Source organism: Siphateles boraxobius, unplaced genomic scaffold (assembly GCF_051911475.1).
Source record: "Siphateles boraxobius isolate OS27281-9 unplaced genomic scaffold, OSU_SipBor_1 222, whole genome shotgun sequence".
NCBI classification, from domain to species: domain Eukaryota; kingdom Metazoa; phylum Chordata; class Actinopteri; order Cypriniformes; family Leuciscidae; genus Siphateles; species Siphateles boraxobius.
The window spans coordinates 476,178-502,322 of NW_027508836.1; the positions used below are offsets into that span (position 1 = coordinate 476,178).

At 39.4% G+C, this 26,145-nt stretch overlaps 1 protein-coding gene and 1 pseudogene across 2 annotated transcripts in view; one reads left to right on the forward strand and one right to left on the reverse strand.

The window, feature by feature from the left end:
* LOC143747483 (apolipoprotein B-100-like) overlaps positions 1-25,835 on the forward strand; it is a 30,676-nt gene extending 4,841 nt beyond the window's left edge. Inside the window, exons 8-25 of the mRNA XM_077240274.1 lie at positions 4,225-4,349; positions 5,265-5,350; positions 5,434-5,884; positions 6,246-6,357; positions 7,002-7,148; positions 7,950-8,161; positions 8,244-8,439; positions 8,559-8,738; positions 8,820-8,999; positions 10,165-10,332; positions 14,251-14,456; positions 18,880-19,059; positions 19,140-19,249; positions 19,342-19,542; positions 19,737-19,891; positions 20,982-21,040; positions 21,123-21,490; positions 21,574-25,835. Coding sequence (XP_077096389.1) covers positions 4,225-4,349; positions 5,265-5,350; positions 5,434-5,884; positions 6,246-6,357; positions 7,002-7,148; positions 7,950-8,161; positions 8,244-8,439; positions 8,559-8,738; positions 8,820-8,999; positions 10,165-10,332; positions 14,251-14,456; positions 18,880-19,059; positions 19,140-19,249; positions 19,342-19,542; positions 19,737-19,891; positions 20,982-21,040; positions 21,123-21,490; positions 21,574-25,835 — 7,398 coding nt within the window. The remainder of the gene's footprint in view (positions 1-4,224; positions 4,350-5,264; positions 5,351-5,433; positions 5,885-6,245; positions 6,358-7,001; positions 7,149-7,949; positions 8,162-8,243; positions 8,440-8,558; positions 8,739-8,819; positions 9,000-10,164; positions 10,333-14,250; positions 14,457-18,879; positions 19,060-19,139; positions 19,250-19,341; positions 19,543-19,736; positions 19,892-20,981; positions 21,041-21,122; positions 21,491-21,573) is intronic.
* Positions 15,801-17,356, reverse strand: LOC143747443 (uncharacterized; annotated as a pseudogene). The gene is made up of 4 exons (XR_013206748.1): positions 16,502-17,356; positions 16,239-16,426; positions 16,068-16,165; positions 15,801-15,996 (listed from the first exon to the last, which is right to left on the reverse strand). The product of XR_013206748.1 is annotated as an uncharacterized LOC143747443 (transcript).
* Positions 25,836-26,145: the final 310 nt, after the last annotated feature.

Here is a 26,145-nt window from a genome sequence, read left to right on the forward strand (position 1 = left end):
GAGACCTAGACCACAAGTGCCCCATCATGCTATTTTATAGGTTGCTAATTTTGTTTTTGAGTTTTACATTCATCCAATGCTCTGATTGGTCAGACGGCCCAATCTGTTGTGATTGGTCTGAAACCAAACGCTCATTAATACAGGTCCTTCTCAAAAAATTAGCATGTTGTGATAAAGTTAATTATTTTCCATAATGTAATGATTAAAATTAACCTTTCATATATTTTAGATTCATTGCACACCAACTACAATATTTCAGGTCTTTTATTGTTTTAATACTGATGATTTTGGCATACAGCTCATGAAAACCCAAAATTCCTATCTCAAAAAATAAGCATATCATGAAAAGGGTCTCTAAACGAGCTATTAACCTAATCATCTGAATCAACTAATTAACTCTAAACACCTGCAAAAGATTCCTGAGGCTTTTAAAAACTCCCAGCCCGTTTCATTACTCAAAACCGCAATCATGGGTAAGACTGGCGACCTGACTGCTGTCCAGAAGGCCATCATTGACACCCTCAAGCAAGAGGGTAAGACAGAAAGAAATTTCTGAACAAATAGCCTGTTCCCAGAGTGCTGTATCAAGGCACCTCAATGGGAAGTCTGTGGGAAGGAAAAAGTGTGGCAAAAAAACGCTGCACAACGAGAAGAGGTGACCGGACCCTGAGGAAGATTGTGGAGAAGGAGCGATTCCAGACCTTTGGGGACCTGCGGAAGCAGTGGACTGAGTCTGGAGTAGAAACATCCAGAGCCACCGTGCACAGGCGTGTGCAGGAAATGGGCTACAGGTGCCGCATTTCCCAGGTCAAGCCACTTTTGAACCAGAAACAGCGGCAGAAGCGCCTGACCTGGGCTACAGAGAAGCAGCACTGGACTGTTGCTCAGTGGTCCAAAGTACTTTTTTCGGATGAAAGCAAATTTTGCATGACAATCGGAAATCAAGGTGCCAGAGTCTGGAGGAAGACTGGGGAGAAGGAAATGCCAAAATGCCTGAAGTCCAGTGTCAAGTACCCACAGTCAGTGATGGTCTGGGGTGCCATGTCAGCTGCTGGTGTTGGTCCACTGTGTTTTATCAAGGGCAGGGTCAATGCAGCTAGCTATCAGGAGATTTTGGAGCACTTCATGCTTCCATCTGCTGAAAAGCTTTGTGGAGATTAAGATTTCATTTTTCAGCACCTGCTCACAGTGCCAAAACCACTGGTAAATGGTTTACTGACCATGGTATTACTGTGCTCAATTGGCCTGCCAACTCTCCTGACCTGAACCCCATAGAGAATCTGTGGGATATTGTGAAGAGAAAGTTGAGAGACGCAATACCCAACACTCTGGATGAGCTTAAGGCCGCTATCGAAGCATCCTGGGCCTCCATAACACCTCAGCAGTGCCACAGGCTGATTGCCTCCATGCCACGCCGCATTGAAGCAGTCATTTCTGCAAAAGGATTCCCGAACAAGTATTGAGTGCATAACTGAACATAATTATTTGAAGGTTGACTTTTTTTGTATTAAAAACACTTCTTTTATTGGTCGGATGAAATATGCACATTTTTTGACACAGGAATTTTGGGTTTTCATGAGCTGTATGCCAAAATCATCAGTATTAAAACAATAAAAGACCTGAAATATTTCAGTTGGTGTGCAATGAATCTAAAATATATGAAAGTTTAATTTTTATCATTACATTATGGAAAATAATGAACTTTATCACAATATGCTAATTTTTTGAGAATGACCTGTATATCTGAATTTCAGCTCTTTCTCAGCACTTGATACACAGTAATACAAACAGTAACGATGGCTTCAGTTTTGCCCTACCAATCTCATCAAAGTGGATTTGCTTTGGCAGCAGAAAACAGCGGCTTTCTCGACATGAACAACACAAACCAAACTCTTTCTGTCTCAGATACAACTACAGTATTTGAGGGCAGGGATAAGAGACGCTGTTCAACAAATCAAGACCAGAGGCTGGCATTATGCAAATTAGTTTCAAACCTACACAGGTTCAGCAGGAAGTGACACTGAATTACTGACGACTCATTTCAGGCAGTTCAGAATCGATTCCTTCTTTTAGGAGACAATGGGCCAGATTTACTAAACAGGACAACTTAGCATGAGAGAGCAATTCGAAAAAAATTAATATGGAAAAAGGCCAGCTGCAAAAATGACCCTGTCCACGCAAAAGAGGGTTTGCGCTGGCGCAAGCTGTTAGTAAATCTGGCCCAATAACTCCATTTATCTGCACCCTGATCTTTGCAGACCTTTTACATTCACAGACATCTCTATTACACACTACGTGTGGATGCAATTTTCAAAACATTTACTTGCATGCAATCGCGAGTGGGCATTGATACTTTTTCCTATTGTAAGGGGATTAACAGTCAAAGACCCAGAACCAGATATGATGAATGAAGAGCCGGAGTCAGAATTATAATAAATTAAAGAAAAGATTTGCTGAAGATAGTTTGCAGTTTAATCAGCAGAAGTCACAGGAGTTTGTAGGCCGCCCCGCTTACAGTTACAAAGATCACAGCAGTTATACCATTCACCAAGGTCTAAGATACGTCCTTGCTTCAGGTTGCAGTTTCTGATTGGCTAAGAACACATATAGTCTAAGCAAATTTCCACACATGTATAGATAGGAGAGTATGTTGCCAGTAGTCAAGATTGTTGTCACACGATTCCTAAATTGAGGACTACGGCGACCTCGGAGGTCGGAGAAAGGCGTCTTCTGTTGTTGCATGCCGAAGTGTCCCATAGCTTCTATACAAGACCTGCACAGAACATACAACGCACACAAAAAAGCACTAGGGAATCACAGTTTCTCCAAGGTTGAAGTGGGCCTGAGCTAACTATCATCAGGACAAACTACCAAAACATACTGATAATACATTTCCTCCTCAGGAAGAAGTACAGATATATAGACAACACATGTTGAGGGTCACATCAGAATGTACCTAAAAGCAGCTGGTTAATACTATAACAATCCCAGCTTCTTTGCACTGGTCAAGCTATATTTCAAAAGGGGGTAACTTTGTGTGCAATGCTCAATTGGTCTCAGATGAAAAAGATATAAAAATAAACTCTTCTACAAACAAGTGCAGTGTATCTTTCTTCATATAGTCAAAGCTTTACTCATTCATTATCCCACAAACCCAAAATGTTACAAAACATACACCCGTATACAGAGATCGATTCATTATTTTCAGTCATACAAGTGCTGTATATGCATATGGGTGTATCGAAATGTCCAACACAGTCCTCTGAGGTTCACAAAGTCCAATAGCTCAGAAAATGAAAGATGCCAGTCTGATCTGTAGTTTGAACATAGGTGCAAAGGTGGATAGTGACGACGTAGGAGGTTGTCCAATGCTTAGTTGTTTGGGGAGTTGTTAATCTTCTCATCAAACGGATCAGAAAAGCGCTTCAGTAGTATAAGCATGGTGTTTGGTCAGAACCACTTAGCAGTATCCACAGCTGACGAGCAATAGCTACATCCCAAACCAATCCTGTTTGAGCAGGAAACAAACAGTTTCTCAAACAGGGTTGGAAAATAGTTAGCAAACAACCATGAGGCAGCATTAAACAGACCGTATCACTTACTCTACTGCTTCCTGTTTTATCCCATACAATGTGCCCTCTTTTATCCCCCTAGTGGCTAGGAAGAAGATAGCACCCACAATTGGAATGAAAGAAACCCTGTGACAGGCTGACTGTTACAACACTCACAGCAAACATATGATTAAAAGTATATTTAAATTATTCATTGAGTATAGAAATGATGTATGTAGAAATGCTTATCTTTGATTATTACATTGAAGCAGCAGTGGATTCCAATCCACCCCCTTCAGTATGCAATGATGTAAGCCAATCAGTGGTTCTTTACTGATAAGCCTAAAACTAACTTTTTGCCATACGTGCCAGTGGCCGGTGAATTAAGAAAATTTACCGGCAATAAATATATATGTTTTCCCCCCAGATTAATCCTTATTAAAGTTACAAAAGTTATTCAAAAGCAATCATGAGCAGTGATTTTTTTTTGTCCATTGTTGTTTGATTAAGATTAAAAACACAGACAGCGGCAGGAATATTAGGCTGCTGTCACTTACAGACATAATGCACAGATCCAATATACTGATAACCCACAGCGCGTGAGTAACGAAAGGAGTTTCCTTTGCTTCTTCTTGTGCTTGAATCATTAATTTTATCCTTCTCTCTTCCCAAGAAATATCCTCTTGCTCAGCTGATCAGAAGCAGCCAGACCTGCAACTACAAGTTTAACAATGAGCAGCACCACATGACCTCTGGAACTTGCACCGAAAAACATGTTCTTGCACTCTTTTCACATAAGTAAGTGAAATAATAAATTCCTGTTACTCATGTAAATGTAGTGCATAGCTCTAGCAATGCCAATGTCATATCATGAATTTCAGAACGTTATTTCCGTTTTTTTACATTAAAATAGTGTGAGGTAAGATCTAAGTACCTAAACAATATTCAACACTGTTTTATGATAGAAATGTTAATAACAGTAAAATCCAGATGTGCAAACTACTTGAATTCCACTGTTTTTAATTGAAAATATAGCCTGAATCATTTAAGTGATTCATAACTAAATGTCATGAAACAAGAAATATTGTGCTGTTTTGCTTTTTCTACATATTAAGCACATGAATATGAGTGATTGTGTGCATATTTGAAAATAAAAACATTATTTGGAAATAGTTCAAATTGATTACCATTTTTTTGTTATTTTAAATCCATTTAAATCCTTTGATTATTTAATTCCTTGAAATAAAAAAGGCAATGACATCATACCCCCCCTCTCCCCCGAATTTTTTTTAAGTTGCGCTTGTCTTTTCTTACCTATTGTGATGTATATCAAGAACAAATGAAGGGCGGGGCTTGATTTTGTTCGTGGGGAATTGATGGGATTGTTGTGGTTTGCCATTGGCTGATCTCATGTGAGTGACAGGTTGCCCCGCCCACATCATCAGAGAAGCGAAGAGAGGTCGCCACAAGAGGGAGTGGAAGTTCTGATTCAAGATTACGAGGAACATGAATTTAACAAAATAATGATGTGCACATATAAATAATTTCTATTAAATACTGTGATATTCCATATAAAATAAGAATTGTCCATTTTAACTTTCACGGTGACTTTAAATGCTTTTGATAAAAGCATCTGCTAAATGCATAAATGTACATTAAGTATCTTGGATGCTCATGCACTGATGTTTACCTCTATGACTTTGACTCAACCAGGGGAGAATATGGAGTGGTCAATACTGGCAAACAGGCCTTGACCCTTCTGGGAGTTGCTAAGTACAGTGACAGAGTCTTTGACCACAGTAAGAGAACATCTCTTTGGTATAAATGTTCAAAATTTGCTTGCATGTCAAACTGAATGCAAATTGCACTGTTTTTCCTCCAGATATGGCCAACATGAAACCCCTCCATCCAGACAGCAGTGTTGACATGAGCCCCATCCAGGATAAAGAAGTCGCTCTTGTTGTTCTCAGGGAAATTGCTGGGCTTTCCAAGACCAACGATGGACGTAAGAGAGCCCACTTGGCCCAGAAGCTCGTAGCCGTGATCCGCAAGATGGAAGCTGAAACCTTGACGGCCGTTGTTCCCGAGGCATTGGAAATCTCTCAGTCTTTGACCTACCAGAGTTTGCTACAGTGCGGTACACCAGAATGCATCAGTGCTGTCATGCAGATATTCAGAACCTTTGACAAGATCTCGGGTGAGATTGACGCTGCTGTATATGCCATGGGAATGATACCCCGGTCCTCCCGCGTCCTTGTGAAGGAAATGTTAGCGATGGCAAAGTTTAAGCCAAGCAAACCCATTTACTACGCTCTCAGCAATGCTGTGAGAAGGTGAGGGACAGCTGTAGTAATGTATTCCATTTAAAACTTTAGATTAAGGTAAAAATAAATCGTCAACTTACATATGAGTTGAATTTTACCAATTGGTAGGATTTCTATGGTTTAAACAGTTTAGGATTGGCCAAGATCTTGGGTTTCATATCAAGGGAATGCATGCACAATGTTATTATTCCAAAACTTTGATTGGTAAGGTTTACCTTGAATGTAGTATCTGCCAAATGCATAAATATAGTACCCTTGAATTTGCAACCATGTGAAAAGACATTTTCAGACAAATCTCAGTTTTGTCTCACTGATCGTCGTCCATGTTTTATGCAAGTGAACAACATCTTTATTCTGTGTGTGACTCAAGGCTCTTTGAGACGGATGGAGTCACCAGTGAGATCCAGGCAGTGGCTGATTATGCCCTTGAACAGATTGGTGATTGCACAGGTGACCAGGAACACGTCTTTCTTTCTTTAAAGGTATGTTCACACAATTTCCTACATGCTAATAAATTCAACTTCAGACTCTACAACTAAAGCCCTATTCGGATGGTAATTGTTTCTCATTGGGATTTAAGGTATTTTCAACATTTACAGGGGTTAGTCTGTTATTTTATTGCCGATTCCAGAATCTCTGTGTTTTTCTACCACTATCTGCATAAAAATTCCCGGCTAAATTCCCGTCTATTTTTTGGTGGAGGTCATGTTGGTAATTTAATTGCCATCAAATCCATAAGAAGGGATCAATCAAAAAGTCATTTTTTAAATTCTTTTCGACCACTGCCAAACAATGTACGGTAACTGGTTTGTTTCACAGTAATGTGTGCATGCATTTTAAGTAAAAAGTTTGTAAATGATACTTGATTGACCAAATCTTACCATACAATGAATTTGACACGCCAAAATGGACGTTAGGCTCTAAGTCTCGAATGCTTGAGCAAATTGGGACGAAACTTGGTACATGTCATCATAATCATGGCTCGACGGTACTTTCACATTTGTGGCACTGCACTGCCTACTGCTCAAGAGAAATGAAGAATTTAGTTTTTGCTTATAAATGCTGAATGATTTGGCCAAACATCACGAGATTGGTCTCGTTAGATTACCGTAAAAGTCTATTACAGGTCATTGGCAACATGGTGGCTGCACTGGGAGCTGCGCGTCCTGCTTTGCAGTCTTCTGTTATTCAGTGCATCAACCAGCCGGCTGCCTCCCCTGCTGTCCAACAGGCCGCGGTCCAGGTCTTCAGACAGACTCCTGTACCTCAAGAGGTGAGCTGATAAACAAACCCACAACTCTTGCTGAGTTTGAAGTCAGTATAAAATAAGCCGCACAATATTGGAAAATACTGACATTGCGATATTTTGTGATGTATATTATGATATATTTTGAAGAAAATACAGGATAGACCGGTTTTAGAGGGAAGCACTATGTTCATTTACAAGCGTGCAGCTCACAGCGTCTCAGAACAGCTTGATTAACAGTAATTAGCTATGTTTCCATCCAAAGTTGTGGATTTAACTTATACTGCCAATGTGTGATAGAAAACAAAATCGTCACTTCCTGGGAAATTGCTGCAAAATATCTGTAATAAAAATGCTGCAATTGGGTAAGAAACTTATGACTCTTTATTTCCGTACATCATAAATGACTTGGTGATATTAAGTTATCTTGCGTTCGGATTCCTGTTGTTTTCTGAACGCAATCATGTGAGATGCTTCAAGGAGGGAATTAAACCAAATTATTCTGATGACAGACTTTGGCTTAGGCATTTCAGATCAAACCAACATCTGAGATGCTGTGATGTGATTGGTCCGGTGGTTAGTCCAGTTATCCAATCACATCCTCTGTTGAGCCAAGTCGAGTTTTTTTGTTGTGCATAGAGGAATTTATTCTGTAAGTGTTTATGCGTATGTCTTCTTATTGGATAAAAAAATATCCACCTCAATAAGTGCATACTTTTTTTATGAAAATTTTTAGAATTTATATGCATCTTGGCGTTTCCATCTAGTAATATCCCAAAAATAGATGGGTAGAAACAGCTAATGAGACTCATTTCATGGGTTTTACAGGGCCGAGAGGTGCTCATGCATGCTGTTCTGGACAGAGCCGCGTCCGTACAGAAGCGTGTAGCTGCGTATCTCATCTTGATGAAGAACCCCACACCTGCTGAACTCGCTCAACTGGCAGCGGCTCTCCTTGTTGAGGAAAATCCTCAGGTCAAGAGCTTCATCACCTCTCATATCAGCAACATCTTGAGCTCTACCGCACCAGAGACAATGGAGTAAGTAAAAAAATTATAGGAAGAATAAGAACCTAATCTAATTTTCAGAAGAAAAGGTAATCTTGTATTGTTTACTCCCTAGCTTGAGACTGAAGATTCGAGAGGCCTTTCAAGGCAATGAAATTGAAATGCTCATGGAACCAAACGAACTCTCTCGGTACTTCAGACTTGGATCTTTAGAGGGAAACATGATCTTTGAATCTCCTAAAGAACTTCCAAGGGAGGTCATGCTGGAGATGACCTTGAATGCTTTTGGGTTTGATTTGGACTTGATTGAGGTACAGAGTTCAATAAAACTCCAACATTTCCTTGATTATGGCCCTATGAAATATTTTTTTTTGCCAAATTCTGTTTGCCATAATCAACCAGCCCTAATGTCTTAGATTCTTGCTTTCAGATTGGCATGGAGGGAAAGGGCTTTGAGCCCATTGTGGAGGCTATCTTTGGTGACAATGGATTCTTCCCAGATACTATCATGAAGACCACCTTATATGCCACCGACAAGATGCCCGTCGAACTCAATGAGGTCTTGGACAACATGCTGCCATTCATGGGAAACGATAGGAAGAAGAGACGGGTATTAAATGTAGTGAAAGTTGCAAATGGATGTATTTCTTCACAGCTGGATTCCAATCTCAATCTCTTCTGTGTGCTGTAGGCTTCTCAAAACATAGTCAATGAAATCAGTCATAATGTCAACAAGCTTATCGAGGACTTAAAGGCCCAGGATGCTCCTGAAGCAATGGTGTACCTCAAGCTTCTGGGAGCTGAACTTGGGTATCTTGATACAAAAGATGGCAAGATGATTCACAATCTCCTTAAGATGATCCCCTCTGACGTGAGTACAGTTTTACCAACCACAGCTGTCACCACATGGATTCTGTCCTCAGAATTAGTAATGCAAACAATGCAGTTGTTATATCAACTTTTTAATAACACATTTATGTTTCTACTCCAATTTGTTGTTGAAATATAAGCAAACGGTGGCTGTACTAAAACTTGTTTTCGTGACAGATTTATTCAAACATACGTTACATAATGAAGACAACAGGATAAGTAAAAATATAATGAATATGTAATATAGTGCAAATATTTATCAAAAGGAATTTTTCTAGCTGACTATCAAGTTTATGGTAATTAAATGGCTTTTCTGAGGTAAATGTAACTACGTGACATTGTTCTCAAACTGTTTTATTGATGTCTTTCTGTGGTTGAAACACTGATTACATGAGACATGATTGATTTCAGTAAGTTTTTCTGTTCTTTCTGATTTTCACTGATGTTTATTTGCTAGTAACTAGTAGAAAAGAGGCAGTTCAGTGATCTGTCACCACACAAATCCACATTTATTGTTTGAATTTTGTGATGAAATTGACAAAATTTAAAAAAGCTGAGACTTTGTTTCTAAACAAAAGTATCAAAGCCCAAAGATTATTTTGTTTATTGGTTGGGAGGCTCTACAAAAAATACGTAGTAAAGTTTTCTTCATGCCTCAACAGAGAAAAGCATTGACCAAAAGATTGATCTTGAGATTTAAAGTGAAGTCAATTATTTTATCCTTTACAACTCATCTTTGATAATCAAAATTATATATTTAAAAAATAAAATCCCGTGAAAATAATATCTTTGTGCCTTAAAAATAGCTTCAATGTAACTCAACACCCTTGTGCCATTTAGTATGGAATCATGAATATGCAGATTAGTCCCCACCTCCACACACTCACATTAAAAATTTGATGAAAAAATTATCAGTATAGATTAAAAATGAGAAATCGACATTGTTAATCCAGCACTAGCGTCCACACAGCTGACATGTTTACCCGTTGTAGTTTATCCACGTTGTGGAACAAAACAGACGCTGAACACGCCATTAGAGAAACGTTAATTAAACGTCACTGTTGGAGTCAATGATTTCTATACTCCAAAACCCTTTGCCCAAAACAACAATTTTCAGTCACCGAAATTTCTTTGCATTACTAATCAGCATTATATTTTTGAAATAGTTCCTCAAAAGACTGCTCTCAAGTGTTGACAACGAGCTTTTCCTTCACTACATCTTCATGGATAATGAGTTTTATCTGCCCACCGGAGCTGGCTTTCCACTGAGAGTGGCTCTGTCTGGTACCTTTACTCCTGGAGTCAAAGGAGGATTGACCTTTAATCCAGGCAGGGTGAGTCCAACACACTTCAGTCGTGCACGTGTTATTGTCAACAACAGATTATCTTGCATTTCTACTATTATGCTCTAAGATGTGTTCATGTTTTTGAAAACTGCATTTATTTGATCAAAAATATAGTAAAATTGTGAAATATTATTAAAAGTTTAAATAGCTGTTGTCTATGTAAATATATTGTACAATGTAATTTATACCTGTGATTAAAGCTGAATTTTCAGCATCATTACTCCAGTCTTCAGTGTCACATGATCCTTCAGAAATCACTATAATATGATGATTTGATGCTCAAGCAACATTTATGATTTCATCAATTTTGAAAAGCATTTATTTGAAATAGAATCTTTTGTAACATTATAAAGTTTCTTTTAATGTCACTTTTGAGCAGTTTAATGCCTATTTGTATAAAAGTATAGTTTTATTTTCACTTTTTAAAATCTTACTTTTGAAAATGTTTAAATGGTAGTTTTTTACGGTTTCCACAAAAATATGACTGAACACTGATGATAATCAGAAATATTACTTGAGCATCAAATCATCATATTAGAATTTTTTCTGAAGGATTATATGACACTAAAGACTGCAGTAATGATGCTGAAAATGTAGCTTTGATCACAGGAATAAAATATAGCTGCAAGCAGCGATTTTTCTCAGAAGTGGCTGTAGCGCAATGCAGAGCAGAAAAAAAACTGCTGAAATTGAACATGCATGGAAAAACAGCTGGTTCAGAAGTACAGGTGAAAATGAACTCAAAATTAACAGAACATATAAGTATGAACAAAACACTTATTTTTAATCCAAGAGGAAGAAAGAATAGTACAACCCTTACTCAGATAATAAAGGAATTGAAATGACGCAACATTACACACAATTATAATTATAAAGTTTGAGCCTTTAATCTCTGGGTCAGGGTCAACTCAATTGAGAATTAACTCAAAATATATGTATATATAAATGCACCACATGTTATATTTTATGAGTTCCTTCTCAGATAGACAACATGTCTGAAACAGAAGCAACTTTTGCACCACTTCTGGCCACAGTACGGCATGTGCCGCACAGGATTCAAACCCACGACCTGAGAGGTTCGGGGCTCATGGCACGGGGTTTAGCAACTTGCGCTACTCAGTTGATGCTGACTCGCCGAACTGCAGAGGAGAGCCTTGAGAGGTGTGAGACTGAGGACACAACAGCATTACTTAGCATGTTAACCAGATTAGCATGCTAAGCTAGTTTAATGCTAATGTAACTTTAACAGGTTAACCTGATAGCTGAAGAGCCACATTAGAAAGAATGGCATCTGGTTAGCATGCTAACCAATTAGCAAGGTCAACTTTGAAGACGAATATCTTGGGAACGGTGGTGAATATAAAAAATCCGTTCTGTTCTGTGCGGCTTGGTCCAAAGATCATCTGAGCCAATTTTTTACAAAATTGAGCAAAATTTGTCAACAGTTTTTAATTTGCTTCATTTGTTGGAAAATCGGAATCGGCAAAAACCAAGGCACATAATGGCATAAATCAAATTTTAAACAATGTTTTCAAAAGTTACAAGCATTTTTGCAACAAAAAAAAAAATCTGTATCTCTGGAACACAAGGTGACACTGTGTTCAAACTTCTCGGGTACCTTCAGGGCATACCCTTGATAAAGCGTACCAAAGATCATCTGAACCAATTATTATTATTATTATTATTTATAATTTATTTATAAACTTTTTCAAAGCATTAACAGAAAGCTTCATACAATTAAGGTTAGAACTTTCCCCCCATTATAACCCTTTCCGCCGAAAGGGGATACATTACATACAAGATAAGACAACAGTAGTAATAGTAATCACAATTAAATTCAATTGAAAAAAAAAAACATATATACATATATAGCCAATAATAAAAATTTCGGACATATTCGTGGTCCGTAAACAATTATAAAACAAAAAACACAATTGGTGGTCATATTTAACATTGATCAATAAGTGGGAGAGTCTTCATCTTGTCAAAATATGTAAAAACCAATTCTTCTACAAATTTTCGACAGATCCTTTCATTAAATATTTAATTTTCTCTAATTTTAAGTATGTTACTAGATCACATAACCACATTTAGGCTTGAGGCGGGTTTGTTGACTTCCACTCCAATAATATTCTCCTTCTCACTAATAAGGTGGCAAAAGCAATAACATTTTTTACTTTATTTGTCAATCCATGTTCTGGTACTCCAAAAATAGCAACTTCAACACTGGGTTTTATATCCAAGCTAAAGGCCTCATTTAATGTTCTAAATATGAATGTCCAATAGTCACTCAGCTTTTGACAAGCCCAAAACATAAGAAAAATGTCTACCTTGTCACCTTTGCATCAATCACACAAGTCATCAACATTTTGGTAAATTTTTGAAAGTCTGCATTTTGTGTAATAGGCACGATGGAGGTCTTTAAGTTGTATAAGGCTGAGGCGTGCGCAAGAGGTTGATCCATTTACTCTATTAAAAGCCTCATCACAAATTTCATCAGGTATTTCACTTCCTATGTCCTTTACCCACTTACCTCTTATTCTGTCAATTAAAACATCATTTGAGGACATAACCATCTTATTTATTGCTGCAATTTGACCTTTAAGAAAAGTAGGAGACAGTAGAATTTTATCCAATAGTGAAGTAGGTGGCAAGTCAGGAAAAGTAGATTTGAAAGTAACGTTAGGTTGGACTGTGACAATTGGAATTTCTCTGAGAGGTCATTAAAACTGGCAAAGGTGTTGTTTATGTAAAAATCACTACACCCGGCCAAGCCTACCCTCTGCCATTGTGCATATGTGAGATCTATTTTACCAGCAGGAAACAAATGTTTTTTACGGAGAGGGCTTAGCTTAGAAGAGTTGCTGAGTTTATGCCTTTGTCTAAACTGTGACCATATTTTAAGCGTAGAACGTACTACTGGGCTTGAAGAGTATTTAGAGGGAGAGAATGGTAGCTTCATTGTTATTAGAGCAGAAAGCAATGTAGAAATACAAGTATTTGCCTCCACCTTACACCAGAAAGCAATGTAGAAATACAAGTATTTGCCTCCACCTTACACCAATCAACATCAGGGGAAGTATTCCAACAAATCATTTTTTGAAGATTTGCAGCCCAGTAGTAGCCCATAAGATTAGGAAGAGCTAAGCCTCCCTGGGGCCTTTGCCTTTCGAGGAGCTCCTTACGAATTCTAGGGTTCCTTCCCCCCCACAAGAATGATAGTATGGGTTTATTTACAAAAAAGAAAAAAAATGTTTTTGGGATAAAAACTGGAAGGGACTAAAATAAGTATTAGAATCTAGGTAAGATATTCAAATTTACTCTGCCTGCTAGATACAAATGTAATGCATCCCATCTCTGAAGATCACATCTGAACCAATTTTCGTAAGAATTGATCAAAATTTAAAGGAGTAGTTAAAAAAACAGAATACTGTACTTTTCAAAATGGCCACTACTGTAATGGGCAGAGTCTTAATGTAAGATATTGAATGTGATCTGCATAATGAGAGAAATCCGGTGTACTAAGTTTCATTTTTCTAGAACAAAAGGTTCAAAAGTTATAACCATTTCAAAACTGGTGGTGGCGCTATAGAGTTGGTCCTAAAGACTCGTAAATTGGTCCAATAACTATTCTTTACCATCCCTACAAGTGTTGCCAAACTCCATAATTTTACTATGTTCCGTTAGTTGGGCTGCCATAGACTCCCATTCGGGAGGAATAAGAAAAAGAAAAACTATAGGCGCTTGGCCCCTTATTAAAGTTTACTATAGTATATTCACATAGAAAACAGCTGTTTTACATTGTAATAATATTTTACTTTTTTTTTTAATTCAAATAAATACTAAAACAATCTTAATCCAAACTTTTGACTGGTAGTATACTAATATGAATTGACTACTACACAGAAGGAATTAGCTTTGACCCTGTCTGCTGGCATTGAGTTTGTGACTGAGATTGGGACTCACTTCCCCGACTATGTTCACTCTGGTCTGGAGATGCACACGAACATCTATCATGAGAGCAGTGTTAGAGCGAAGCTCTCTGTGACTGACAGCAAGCTCAGGCTCTCCATTCCAGCTCCTCGTGGGCCAATTGAGCTCATCAGCGTCACGTAAGTGAAACTGGATTATCAATGCATAAAGGATTTAAAAGCCCTTCACAGAGGAGTAGGGCTCTGCAATAATGGTTAAACTGATAATCATGATTATTCTCATTTGAATTTTTTACAGTTCATTAGAATTAATATACTTTCATTTGACCAAGAGAGTCAAGTTGATTATGATGTCAAAATTGTGAGATGTAAACGCAATTGCAAGAAACTCACAATTGCAGGAAAAGAATTGTGATACTACGAAAAGTCCTTACCTTTATACATTTTATTCCTTAGCAGAAATAAATGGTTGAAAAAAACAAGTCTGCACCCTGCAACAAAATACTGAGCTATACAGAAGCATAGGGGCCCAGGTTAACAACTATAGCTTGACGAGTACAGTAAAGTGGCTAGGGCCTAAACTTGGCTTGTTCAGTTCAAGTCAAACACCCCAGTCAGAATGAACAACCATGCTAAAGGAACATTAACTATTTTAATAGTGTGGCCCAATACATAAAACTGAGAACAGTCATGAAAGATTCAACTCCAGTTGAAAATCAATACCAGAGAGACTGTTGGGTTTCATGAAATTTATTAAATTAAATTCACATGACCAGTTTAACTTCTCCACTAGACACCACAGTTTGCCCACTAGAGACAGTTTTGATGGGAGTTTCCCTTCCTGTAGAAGTGGTAGAAGCATTAGCATTTAAATAAGAAATTCACAGTTCCTGAAGTCGGAATACAGCAAGCACTCACTTTTCCGACTGCAGCCTTGCTCACAGGAGCCAGAGGAGGGATGGCACACCGCTGTACTACAGTGGATGAAGATCTAACACAGGGGCAAAGGGTTAAGCCATAGAATTCACTGTAAAAAGCACTAACATTAAGGGTTGAAGTAAGGCTGCAGAGCATACGGTTTCCTGCAGAGGAGCCAGTGATGCTGGATCTACAAATGTGAACATCTTCACAACAAAGCGCTTGTAGTGGGTCGGGAACTGAAGACCAGATGATCCAGACACTGGAACCAATGTGGTCAGGTAACGATCATCCTGGTAAGGGCATCTGAAAGGCAAAGAGGCAGTCAGAAATGCCTTACAGCACACTAGATGGATAAAGACTGGCCTTACTCACCCATCAACCAGAAGATCCCATTGGGGTAGACTGAGTGGACTGGGGGTTGATGTGGCCCAGCAATGTCCCAGCATCAGGACAATGTTGGGGTCGGTCCTCTCCAAAATGTGCACCTCAACATACACAGGCTCCCGCAGGACTTTTGTAACTGGATAATCAGCATCACGGTAGTAGGACGTGTATGCCTCGTCCCCTGAGGAAGAACGCAGTGTTTAACTAGAAACTGGAGTTTTAGAAAGGCTTTAGGCATATTCGGGGCAAACACTTACCTTCTGCACAGCCTTTGGTAACACATTGACCATTTGCCAGTCTAAGCGCCACCCTGAGGGGTCCAGGAGCAGCTACTGGTGGAGGTGGAGGAACGGTGTTGACCTCCACAACCAGAGCTTCCACAGATGTACCAGAGTACCTACACTGGAAGAGAAGCCTGGACAACAAACATTGAGCTTGTAGCATTTGTCAATGATTCACATTTATGATAAAGCATACATCACTTACTCAAAATGGCTGTCCCTTGTGATGGAACCAAGTGGTCCGATACCCACTTCATATGAGGAGGTCATTCTGTTTTCATACACCACATATCCACTGTCCTCCTGCAAATAGTAACACTGTTGGCATCCAATCCATTCTAAGCCATGCAGAATAAAACCACAAGCAGCTACTCGCCATCATGCTTGTGCCACACGCAGTGACAGGGAACTGGTATATAGTAAAGAAAGGTGTGGATCCCACAGGACTGCAAGCTGGATCATTTCCACCCAGGAGACGGACTGAATCCAGGCTCAATCGAGGCAGCGTAACATCTCTAGCCACCACTACCACAAACTGCCCATCTCTTATACACTGGACAGTCACTGGAAAGTTACAAGAGCAGGTTATTGCTGAGGATCAGTTTAACATGAATGCCTCTACATTGTCTACACGCTTACCTGCCTTCCCATAATAACACTGCTGGCCATTAAAGCAGCAGTTGATAGCAGCACACTCAGCACCACTGATACCAGGTGGTCCACATTGGATCTGCTCATAATCAGCTACAGTACATTTGTCAAGGGGCTCTGCCTGTGCCACTGGCTGCTTAAGTTGAAATTGCTGACTAGCTTGCGGTTGAACCTGCTGAGGAAACTGTTGACTAGCTTGTTGTTGAACTGACTGTTGAAACTGTTGACTTGCTTGTTGAACTGACGGTTGAAACTGCTGAGGAAACTGTTGACTAGCTTGCTGTTGAACTGGCTTTTGTACCAGCTGAGGAAACTGTTGGCTAGCTTGCTGTTGAACTGACGGTTGAAACTGCTGAGGAAACTGTTGACTAGCTTGCTGTTGAACTGGCTTTTGTACCAGCTGAGGAAACTGTTGGCTAGCTTGCTGTTGAACTGGCTTTTGTACCAGCTGAGGAAACTGTTGGCTAGCTTGCTGTTGAACTGGCTTTTGAACCTGCTGATGAACCACTGACTAGCTTGCTGTTGAACCGGCTGAGGAAACTGTTGACTAGCTTGCTGTTGAACTGGCTTTTGTACCAGCTGAGGAAACTGTTGGCTAGCTTGCTGTTGAACTGGCTTTTGAACCTGCTGAGGAAACCACTGACTAGCTTGCTGTTGAACCGGCTGAGGAAACTGTTGACTAGCTTGCTGTTGAACTGGCTTTTGAAACCACTGGTCAGTTTGCTGGAACGTCAGAGCTTGAGGACTCTGGGGCAGATCACTCCACTTCGGAAGAGCATGACAGAAAGCACAAAACCAAACACAATGTACCAGAGACTGAACAGCACACCAACTTCTTGCCATTGTTCAACAGCTAGTCACACTGCTGAAATGCTGCCCTTTGGTCTTTTTGTACTCTACAGACTTTGGCTAATTAATGATAATCACTCCCTCTTCATTAACAGTCATGATTATCCAGACTTGTATGAGTGGGAGTTTATGCAAATGGGGCTTTTCATTTGTTCTTAAGATTCAATTTTCCTTTTTTTCCCACCCATTTTGAACATATATTGAATGCACATATTGAGCTGAATTCAGAATAGTTTACTAGTCCTATTTCTGCCGTTCCGAATTCAGCCTTTGTTTTATGCTTCATTATGTGAATATAATAGTGGATGTTTTGGCTATTCTGTATTGTTTTTTTTTAAAACACATCTTGGATTTCTCATGGCAACAGACGTGTATTCAGACTGACTCAAGTGTTTGATATGCAGGATTATGTTGCAATGATATGGAAGCCTTTATCAGCAATAGCTGGTTTATTCCAAAATTTTTAATCATTATAAAGAGAAAGTTATATAATAAAGGCTTTTAATATCCTGCACACACTGCAAGATCATTCAGTATAGCTCAATATTTTATGTAGCAGGCTGCAGACTAGACCTGAAATTGAGGCAATAATTTACCTCAAATTAATTTAAACATGCACATTTATTGTAATTTGAGTCTTGTCAGAAAAGAACAGGATCCGTTAAAGTCTCTCTTCACCAAAACATTCAAAATTATTTTGCCTGCGGTCATCACCGTTGTCTCTGGTGGGTAAGAAATGGTCATACAAATAAAACTTGGTTTCACTACCAAAGCATTCATTCTCTAAACTATGCTTGAATTAAATTATTAGAGTTCTCTTCATGAACTCATAAGGGCTGATCTTGTATGGCCACATATGCAATGCTCTCAGTTAACAACCAATGTGGGTTTCACCAGATTAGGAAAGTACCAGTCTACTGTTAAATAAACACTACTGGGACCACCCAGAAAAAGGTCCTGTCCTTCATCGCAAGTTATGTGTAATGCAGTTTGATATTAATTTTGTTCCAGACACTTTCCATGATCAAATGTCACTACAAAAATGGGCAACACGTTACTTTAGACTTCAAAAGAACTTGGGCATGCTTGAGTATCAATACATGTAGTTATGTTAGTCCAGCGATTAAGTCAAGGTAAAGACCCAAAAGAATTGCGTAATTTTCAAACCCAAGCGTTTTTTCCCCCAATGCTTTCCAATCGTTTTTTCCCCCAACCCAACTCTTTCTGTTTTTTTTTTTTTACCCAAAACAAAAGAGTTTAAGGATTTAAACTCTTGACATCTGGTATCCGCAAGCAGGAAAGCTTGTGGAATGTGGAGGCTTGTTACTAATGCAATATAATGGAAATAATTATTTTTTAGGATGAATAAACAGCAGGCCAATGTCACTGCGTTTATGCTTAATTAATAGACAAGTAAAAATTGTGATCACAATGAAAATATGATTAATCGTACAGCCCTAGAAACAAGTCAAATTATTTTACATACATTAAATGCTGTTATTTTCCCCCATCTATAGCAATTCTCTGGTGTCTGTTGTTGGTGCCAAGGCTAAGCCCATTCCTGCCAAGGGCGAGTATATTAATATGAATAAATGCACTGCTTTTTTCCCTGGACTGAAGTACTGTACAGTCCTGAAGTATCCTGATGCAATGTCAAACGATGCTGCCCCTTACTTTCCTCTCACTGGTGACAGCAAGTAAGTGAAAATCATCTATATACTGATATCGAAATATTCCTTTTTCTCAAACATTTCATCCACACTATGTATGTGTTTAGATTTGCTGTTGAGCTCGATCCATCTGAAAAGGTCACAGAGTATATTGCCACCATCAGCTACGCATACGAGGATGAGGCAGACAAAGTCACGTTTAGCCTGATGGCTGAAGGTTGGAGACGGCTTAACAAAATACCTAACTGGAAAAAAAGAGAAAACACCAATGTTTAAAATAACCATCATTTGTCTTTTGCTTACTAACAGGAACATCCCATGAGGCCAGAAATGTAATGATATTAAACAGACAGCAGTACAGCATCTCTGCAGAGTTGCTTATCAAATCTCTTCAGCTTGATTCTAAAGTTTCTGCAAAACTGAAGCATGGTGAGAAGTTGACTTTGGAAATTGAGAGTGACTTAAAACTCCCAGAGACGACTTCTGTTCAAACACTCATCCTGAAATATGGTACATGTCCAGTAAAAAAGGCCTGTCGCGATTATTGAGGAATTGTCTGATTGTGGTAATATGGTCAAATTTAGATATGCGAAATAATTGTGCAGTTTAAATTTCAAATTTCAGTTTGCCATTCAAATAAGGAAATGTACGACCATGACAGTATAATTCTAGTGAATTATCTCTCTCAAAATATCTATTCTCAGAGAATGAAAAGATTGAGGCTGAATTGAAGTCTGATGTCAGATCTGAGATTCAAAGAATCATTCCCAACATCAATGCTACAGTCAAAAGCCTTCTTGATCGCCAGATTGGCCTGAATGAGTTGAAGGTCCGCGATGTTCTGGCAAAGGCAGTTGCGGTAAGAACTTCCCTCAATTTTTTTTCATCAGCATTTGAAAACACCCAAATAAATAAATACTTATTAAACTTAAAGTGATTGTTCACCTTAAAATGGACTAAAATTAAGTCATTTACTCACCCTGATGTTGTTCTGTTAATGGAGTATACCCTTCTTTCTTTTTCGGACCACAAAAGGAGAACATTTTATGTTTTAAAAATGAAGTGCTTGCTCTTGTCCAAATTATGGCAGTGAATAGCGACCAGCATCAAGCTTTTTAAAAAAAGATGCAAAAGCATCACAGAATGATCCCTTGTGACACGTCACATACTCCAAGTGTTCTGGGGGTTTACGATAGGGTTTGGTGAAAAACAAACCGAAATTTTATGTTTGATTTAACAAAAATCCTGACCTTGGCCGCTGGTCTTCTGTGCTCGACTGCATTCATGAGACTCTTATTAGCGAAGCGGTTCACTCCGACTCACCCAGAGAAACACATGTTGTGAGAAATCAAAATGAATTAAAACCCATTATGAAATACAACACCTATTAATCACAAAAAGTATCCAAGAACTTTCTTTACTGAATCAAATATACCCTCAATTGGAACTCAGTTTGTCTGATGATAGATGTGAACAAGATAATTTTTTGTTACGACAAACACAAAAAAGTAGTCTACATGGATTGTATTTCATGTCGCTTGATTTCTTACAACCTGTGTGTCGGAGTGAACTGCGTCGCTAATAAGAGTCTCATGAACGCATGCAGTTGAGCACAGAAGATAAGCGGCCAAGGTAAGGATTTTCGCTAAATAATACATTAAATTACGGTTTCTTTTCCACCAAGCTCTATCGTAAAACCCCAGAACACTTGGAATATATGACATGTGATGCATCGGATCATTCTTTGATACTTTTGTGTCTTTCTATGAAAGTTTTCTATTGTCTGCCATTATATGGACAAGCGCGAGCAGGACTTTTTTTATTCTTTTTTTTGTGGTCTAAAAAAGAAAGAACGGCATACTGCATTAGAACAACAGCAGGGTGAGTATATTATGACTTAATTTTCATTTAAAATATTCTTTTTTTTTTTTTTTTTTACACATGTGCAGAATTTGGGAGTTCACACCGTGCCTGTGATCACTCTTCCTGAAAGATTGTTCCTGAATGCGTGAGTTAATGTCACCATATTCACCAGTATTTCAATTCAATTCACAGTTACCAGTTAAAATTAACACATGCTTTTTAAACAGAGAGGCTGCTGTTAAATATCACTTTGGCCAGCATTACTATACCATCACTCTTCCCTTGCCCTTGGGTGGAAAATCCACTAAGGATCTGAACTTTCCCACAACCCTCTCCACACCAAACCTGATTGTACCTCATCTCGGTCTGGAATTTGTATCTGCTAGCGTTAACCTTCCAGAGTTCTTCATTCCTGGGAGTGTGTCGCTGTCTGTGCCGACTCTCGGATTGGTAGAGTTGTCCGGAAAACTAAACAGCAACTTCTACAACTTAGAAGCAGCTGTGTCTGCAGCCAGAGATCCTGCTGAAAGTTATTCTGCTAAGTTTGAAGTCACCGGCACAAGTCCTGTTGACCTCCTCTCCATAAAGGTTGAAGGTAAACCTATAATTGAAGTACCACATGCACTGTATGCATGCACTTGTTTTGGATGGTTGCTTATTGATTGATTTATTTCACAGGATCTGCTCTAGTTGAGACCAAACCTGGCGATTCTCTCAAGGCTAACGTAAAGGCTGTGCTCCGCCACAAGATTATCAATGCCACGATTGGTGTTGAGGGGGAAGTGGAATTTGCTGAAAAACTCAGTGTGAAATCCAAAAGCAAGCTTGAAGTAATTAGCCGTGTTGGAGTGCAAATTTCGCTGGAGCACAATGGACAGTTTGGCGTTGATGCCGAGGAGATCTCTGGAGATGGAAACCTGGAAGGATTCTTCAAGGCTGGTTCAGTCCATGGTTCAGGAAACCTTTTGCAATCAGTCTCAGTCCTCCCTTTCAGACAAGAGGCAAAGATGAATTCTTCACTGAAAATAGATTCAAAACTTCTTCAGGCTCAGAACTCCTTTGCTGTAGCCTTTGCCAATGGAGAGCTGATAATTCTGTCCAACAACACAGCATTTGACAACCTTCTAACATTGCTAAACATTGCTAAAATAACCTTCAAGGAATCCCAGCTTGATCTAAATTCTCATACAAAAGCACAGGTTCTTGGCCTGAAGATCCAAAACATGGTTGAGACCAGAGCTGGTGTTGAAGCAGTTAGCATTAAGATAGAGACCTCAACTTACAGCATTGAAGAACGTATCCATTCCCTGGTCACAGGAGCACTGGACATCAGTGGTCTAGCTATTCACAGTGACGCCTCTTTTAAACTCACAGGACACCAAGCTGTCCACAAAGCCATTTTGAAACTCAATAAAGATGGCCTGAGAACCAATGGCACAACCTCACTGCAAAGCCTCCTGAGTCTCCAGGAGCTTAAGCACACCTTCGAGATCACCTACAAAAACAAAACTGCCACTGCTCAGTGCAAAACCATTGGAGAAATCGTGGGAAGTCGCATTAACCACAACACTGAACTAGAGATTGCTGGACTTTCCTGTAAAATCAAAAATCATATACGTTTCAACTCAAAATCATTTGATTTTGACACCAACACTGATGGTACAACTATTCCATTCCGATTCAATTTTGATGCCAGTGTTAATGGTAAGGATGACACATACTTCTTGCATGGAGATGCAAGTCATGATTTTATTGCAAAAGTCTTTCTACAAGCAGAACCACAATCCATAGCTCACTCTCATGAATGCAAGATCTCAACCCACCTTAACCTAGACTACGTCATCAATGTCAACATTAAATCACAATTTGAAAGCATGTCTGACACATTGCTTATCCCCTCTGAACAAAGGATTAAAGTGAAAATTAAGGCTGAAGTGAACGACTATGCCATTGAACAGAAAATCAGCGCTTACAACAGTCCAGGCCGGCTTGGGCTGGAAGGGTCTGGAAAAGTGCACACCAATCTGTTCAACACTGTCAGCACTTCTTATCAGGACTTTGCAGTCTCTGGCTTCCTAAAGTATGACAAAAGCACCGATACACAATCAATTAGCTTGCCTTTCATTGAAAGTCTTTCTCAAGTCCCTGACAACATCAGAATAACACTCGTGAGCATGGGCGAGACCCTGAGGAAATACATCAACCGAGAGGGGATTGCTTCCAAAATTCAGGACATACCTCATCATGTAAGTGACTTTGTGTCCAATTTGAACTTTGAGAGAAGAGCTGTGCAGCTGAAACATGCCTTGAAAACTCTATACCAAGAGAATACATTAAAGCTGAAATGTCTGATCAGTGCATTGGACAAATTAGCGAGTGATATGTTCAACCGTTTCAGTGAGGCTTTGGATATTTTGGGCGAATTGATTGTAATGGGTATGCATATTGACAAAGTTGTTGAAACCCTACCAAAACACATCAAGGTTTTGATATTTTCCATCATTGAGGATGTACAAAACATTCTTAGCTTGATCAAGACCCAAGGTTACACAAAGCTGAATGAAATCTTCCATCCTGCCAGTGCTGTGAACAAGCTTGACAGTCAGATTCCTGCAATTTCGACATCTCTTCTAGTGCCATCTTTTGGAAAACTGTATGGTGAATTCATAATCAGCAGCGCTCTCTACAACGCCAGAACCTCTGCAGAGTTCAAGAACGGCTCAAAGAGATACCCTTTTTTCACAGCTTGCTTTAACTCTAAAGGAACCTCTGCAAACCTCAACATTCTGAGTTACGATCTAGAATCTACAGCACAGATATCGATCCCCGAGACGAGTCCTGTAATGGTGTCTGAAACTTTCAAGTTAACACACATTGAATTGACTTTAGACCAACATGCATGGTTGACTCTGAATGGATCTGCCTCTAACAATACTTTCTTTCTTGAAACTTCATACAAGAACCAGGTGAACATCCCCTCGCACTCACTGTCTGGTGAAGTCATGCTGATTCAGAAGGCTATAGCTTGCCAGGATGATGCTGCATTCACACTGACAGTTAAAAATGAAGGAACTGGCAGATTTGCCCTTCAAGACTTCTCTGAGGAAGGTACCCATGAGAGTGACCTGCATTTGAACATGGGCCTTGGCGCCGCCAAGCTGTCTTTTACTGGCCACACTGATAGTGATGCTTTGCAGATCAAGATGAAGATGAAAGTGAATGCTGATGCTGTTGCTCTAAGCCACCTTGAATTCAATGCTAGTGTTGATACTGAGTCTCCGTTTATCAAGAACAGTTTTCTGGTTGCTTCTGGGAAGGCTCGCTTGGGCGATATGATGGTGGAAATCAAGGCATCCCATGTCACATCGGTTGTCGGAGCTGTCAGTGGTGTCCTCTCTAATGCCGCCAACATCATAACTTGTCCTAGTAAGGTTGCTATTGACTTTCAGAACAGGGGTATTGCTAAGATCAACCTCTTCGAGTGTTTTTCAGCCGATGTTGATGTCCAGAAAGACTACGCTGTTACCTTCAACTCTGACATGCAAGAAATCAGCAGTGTGGTAGTCGCCTACTTAAACAATTACAAGTACAGCCATAACTTCACAGCCAGCAATAACAAAGCTGAGATGGGTATTTACGCTGTTGTGAATAGTTTGGCCAGCTTTGGGTACTTAAATGCTGCAGAAATGTTTGTGCCAGCCATTTTCAAGATTCCATCAATCAGAGAGCGGAACTTGAATGATAATACTGGCCTATGGCGTGACTTTACCACAAACAACCAGCCTGTTGATCTAAGAGCCAAACTTGTCTACCAGAAGAGTTGGTTTGCTCCTATTATTGATTTGGGTCTGATTGTTCCTTCATTGGGTAACCTGGTCTCTGACGTGTCTTTCAAGTCCTCTATTCTCAACTTCAATGCTAATGCAGGTATTTATCCGAAGGATTACTGGATGCGTATTAGTGCCACAACTGCATCCGTGTTTCAGGGATTGAAGGCCAAGCTTGATGGAACCACTAGCCTGACCACAAAAAGTGGATTGAAATTGGCCTCTTCTTTGTCTTTGGAGAATGCCCACATTGGCGGTAATCACGAGAGTACCTTGACTCTGCAAGAAATCTATGAGGCTGTATTGTCTGTGGACACATTTGCTAAGATTAATCTGACAAGGTTCACTATTGATGCTACTCATCAACTTTCTGCGGACACCAAGGCCCACCCAAAGGCAGCATCAAACTTAAAGATCAAGTACACTTTTGATCGTCCAGATTCAGAGGCTGCTGGACATGGAGATGCTGAGAATACCTTGAAGCTGGATGCAACTCTTTCCTTTATCTCTATTGAGTCTGCAACCCAAATAACCACAGATGCTACATTGCCTGATGATATCAAACTTAAGGGGAAAATGGATAATCAAGCTAACATCTATGTGAACGCTGATGGTCTGAAATCCAATCTGAAGACTACTGGAAATGGTTACTTTGATTTTAAATATTCCACGTTTGGGTTTGACATTAGTGACCAGCTGACCTGGGAGGGAGATCTTGACCGTATTTATTCTTTGCTAGAAATCAATTCAAACTATACATATATCTATTACAATTATACTGAAATTGCAATAAACCACACTGCTCTTGGTAAAGTTGAACTGGTTCCCCTGAGCACCCTCTTGGCTGCTGTAGACATATACTTGACTCAGCCAAGTCACAGTGATTTTGATGTAAGAGATACACAAAGAGGATATATTTTATCATGGCATGGGTTCAATAGCAAAAGAGAGATTTTCTCCCGTTGGTACAATTCTAGTACAGCAATAACAGTAGAGTATAGTGATTTACCCGTCCTAAAGGGTGTGTTTGGGTTCTCTTCTAATCTCACATCTCCATCTACACTTCAGGAGTATCAGGGTGAATTAAGTGTAAGTCTAACTGGCTTCAAATAATTATTTCACCCATTTCAACATTAATCTTTATTGAAAGTGGGTCATATATGTTGTCGAAATGTAAAATAAATTTTGAATTTGGTGCCCTCTTGAGGAAAGACAGAAAATAACTTTAGGGCGCATTTGTATGAAAGACAACAACTCCCACAATGCACCACATTGCAAAGGTCCGCAAGCCACTCCCACTAATCCAGAACAGCGCCTATGAGGTATCCGCCTATCCGAGAAATCACACAAGGATAGCTGCCACCAGAGCTTGAAATTCATTTCATTTGAAATGGTGAATTATTGCATGATAATTGTTCCTCCA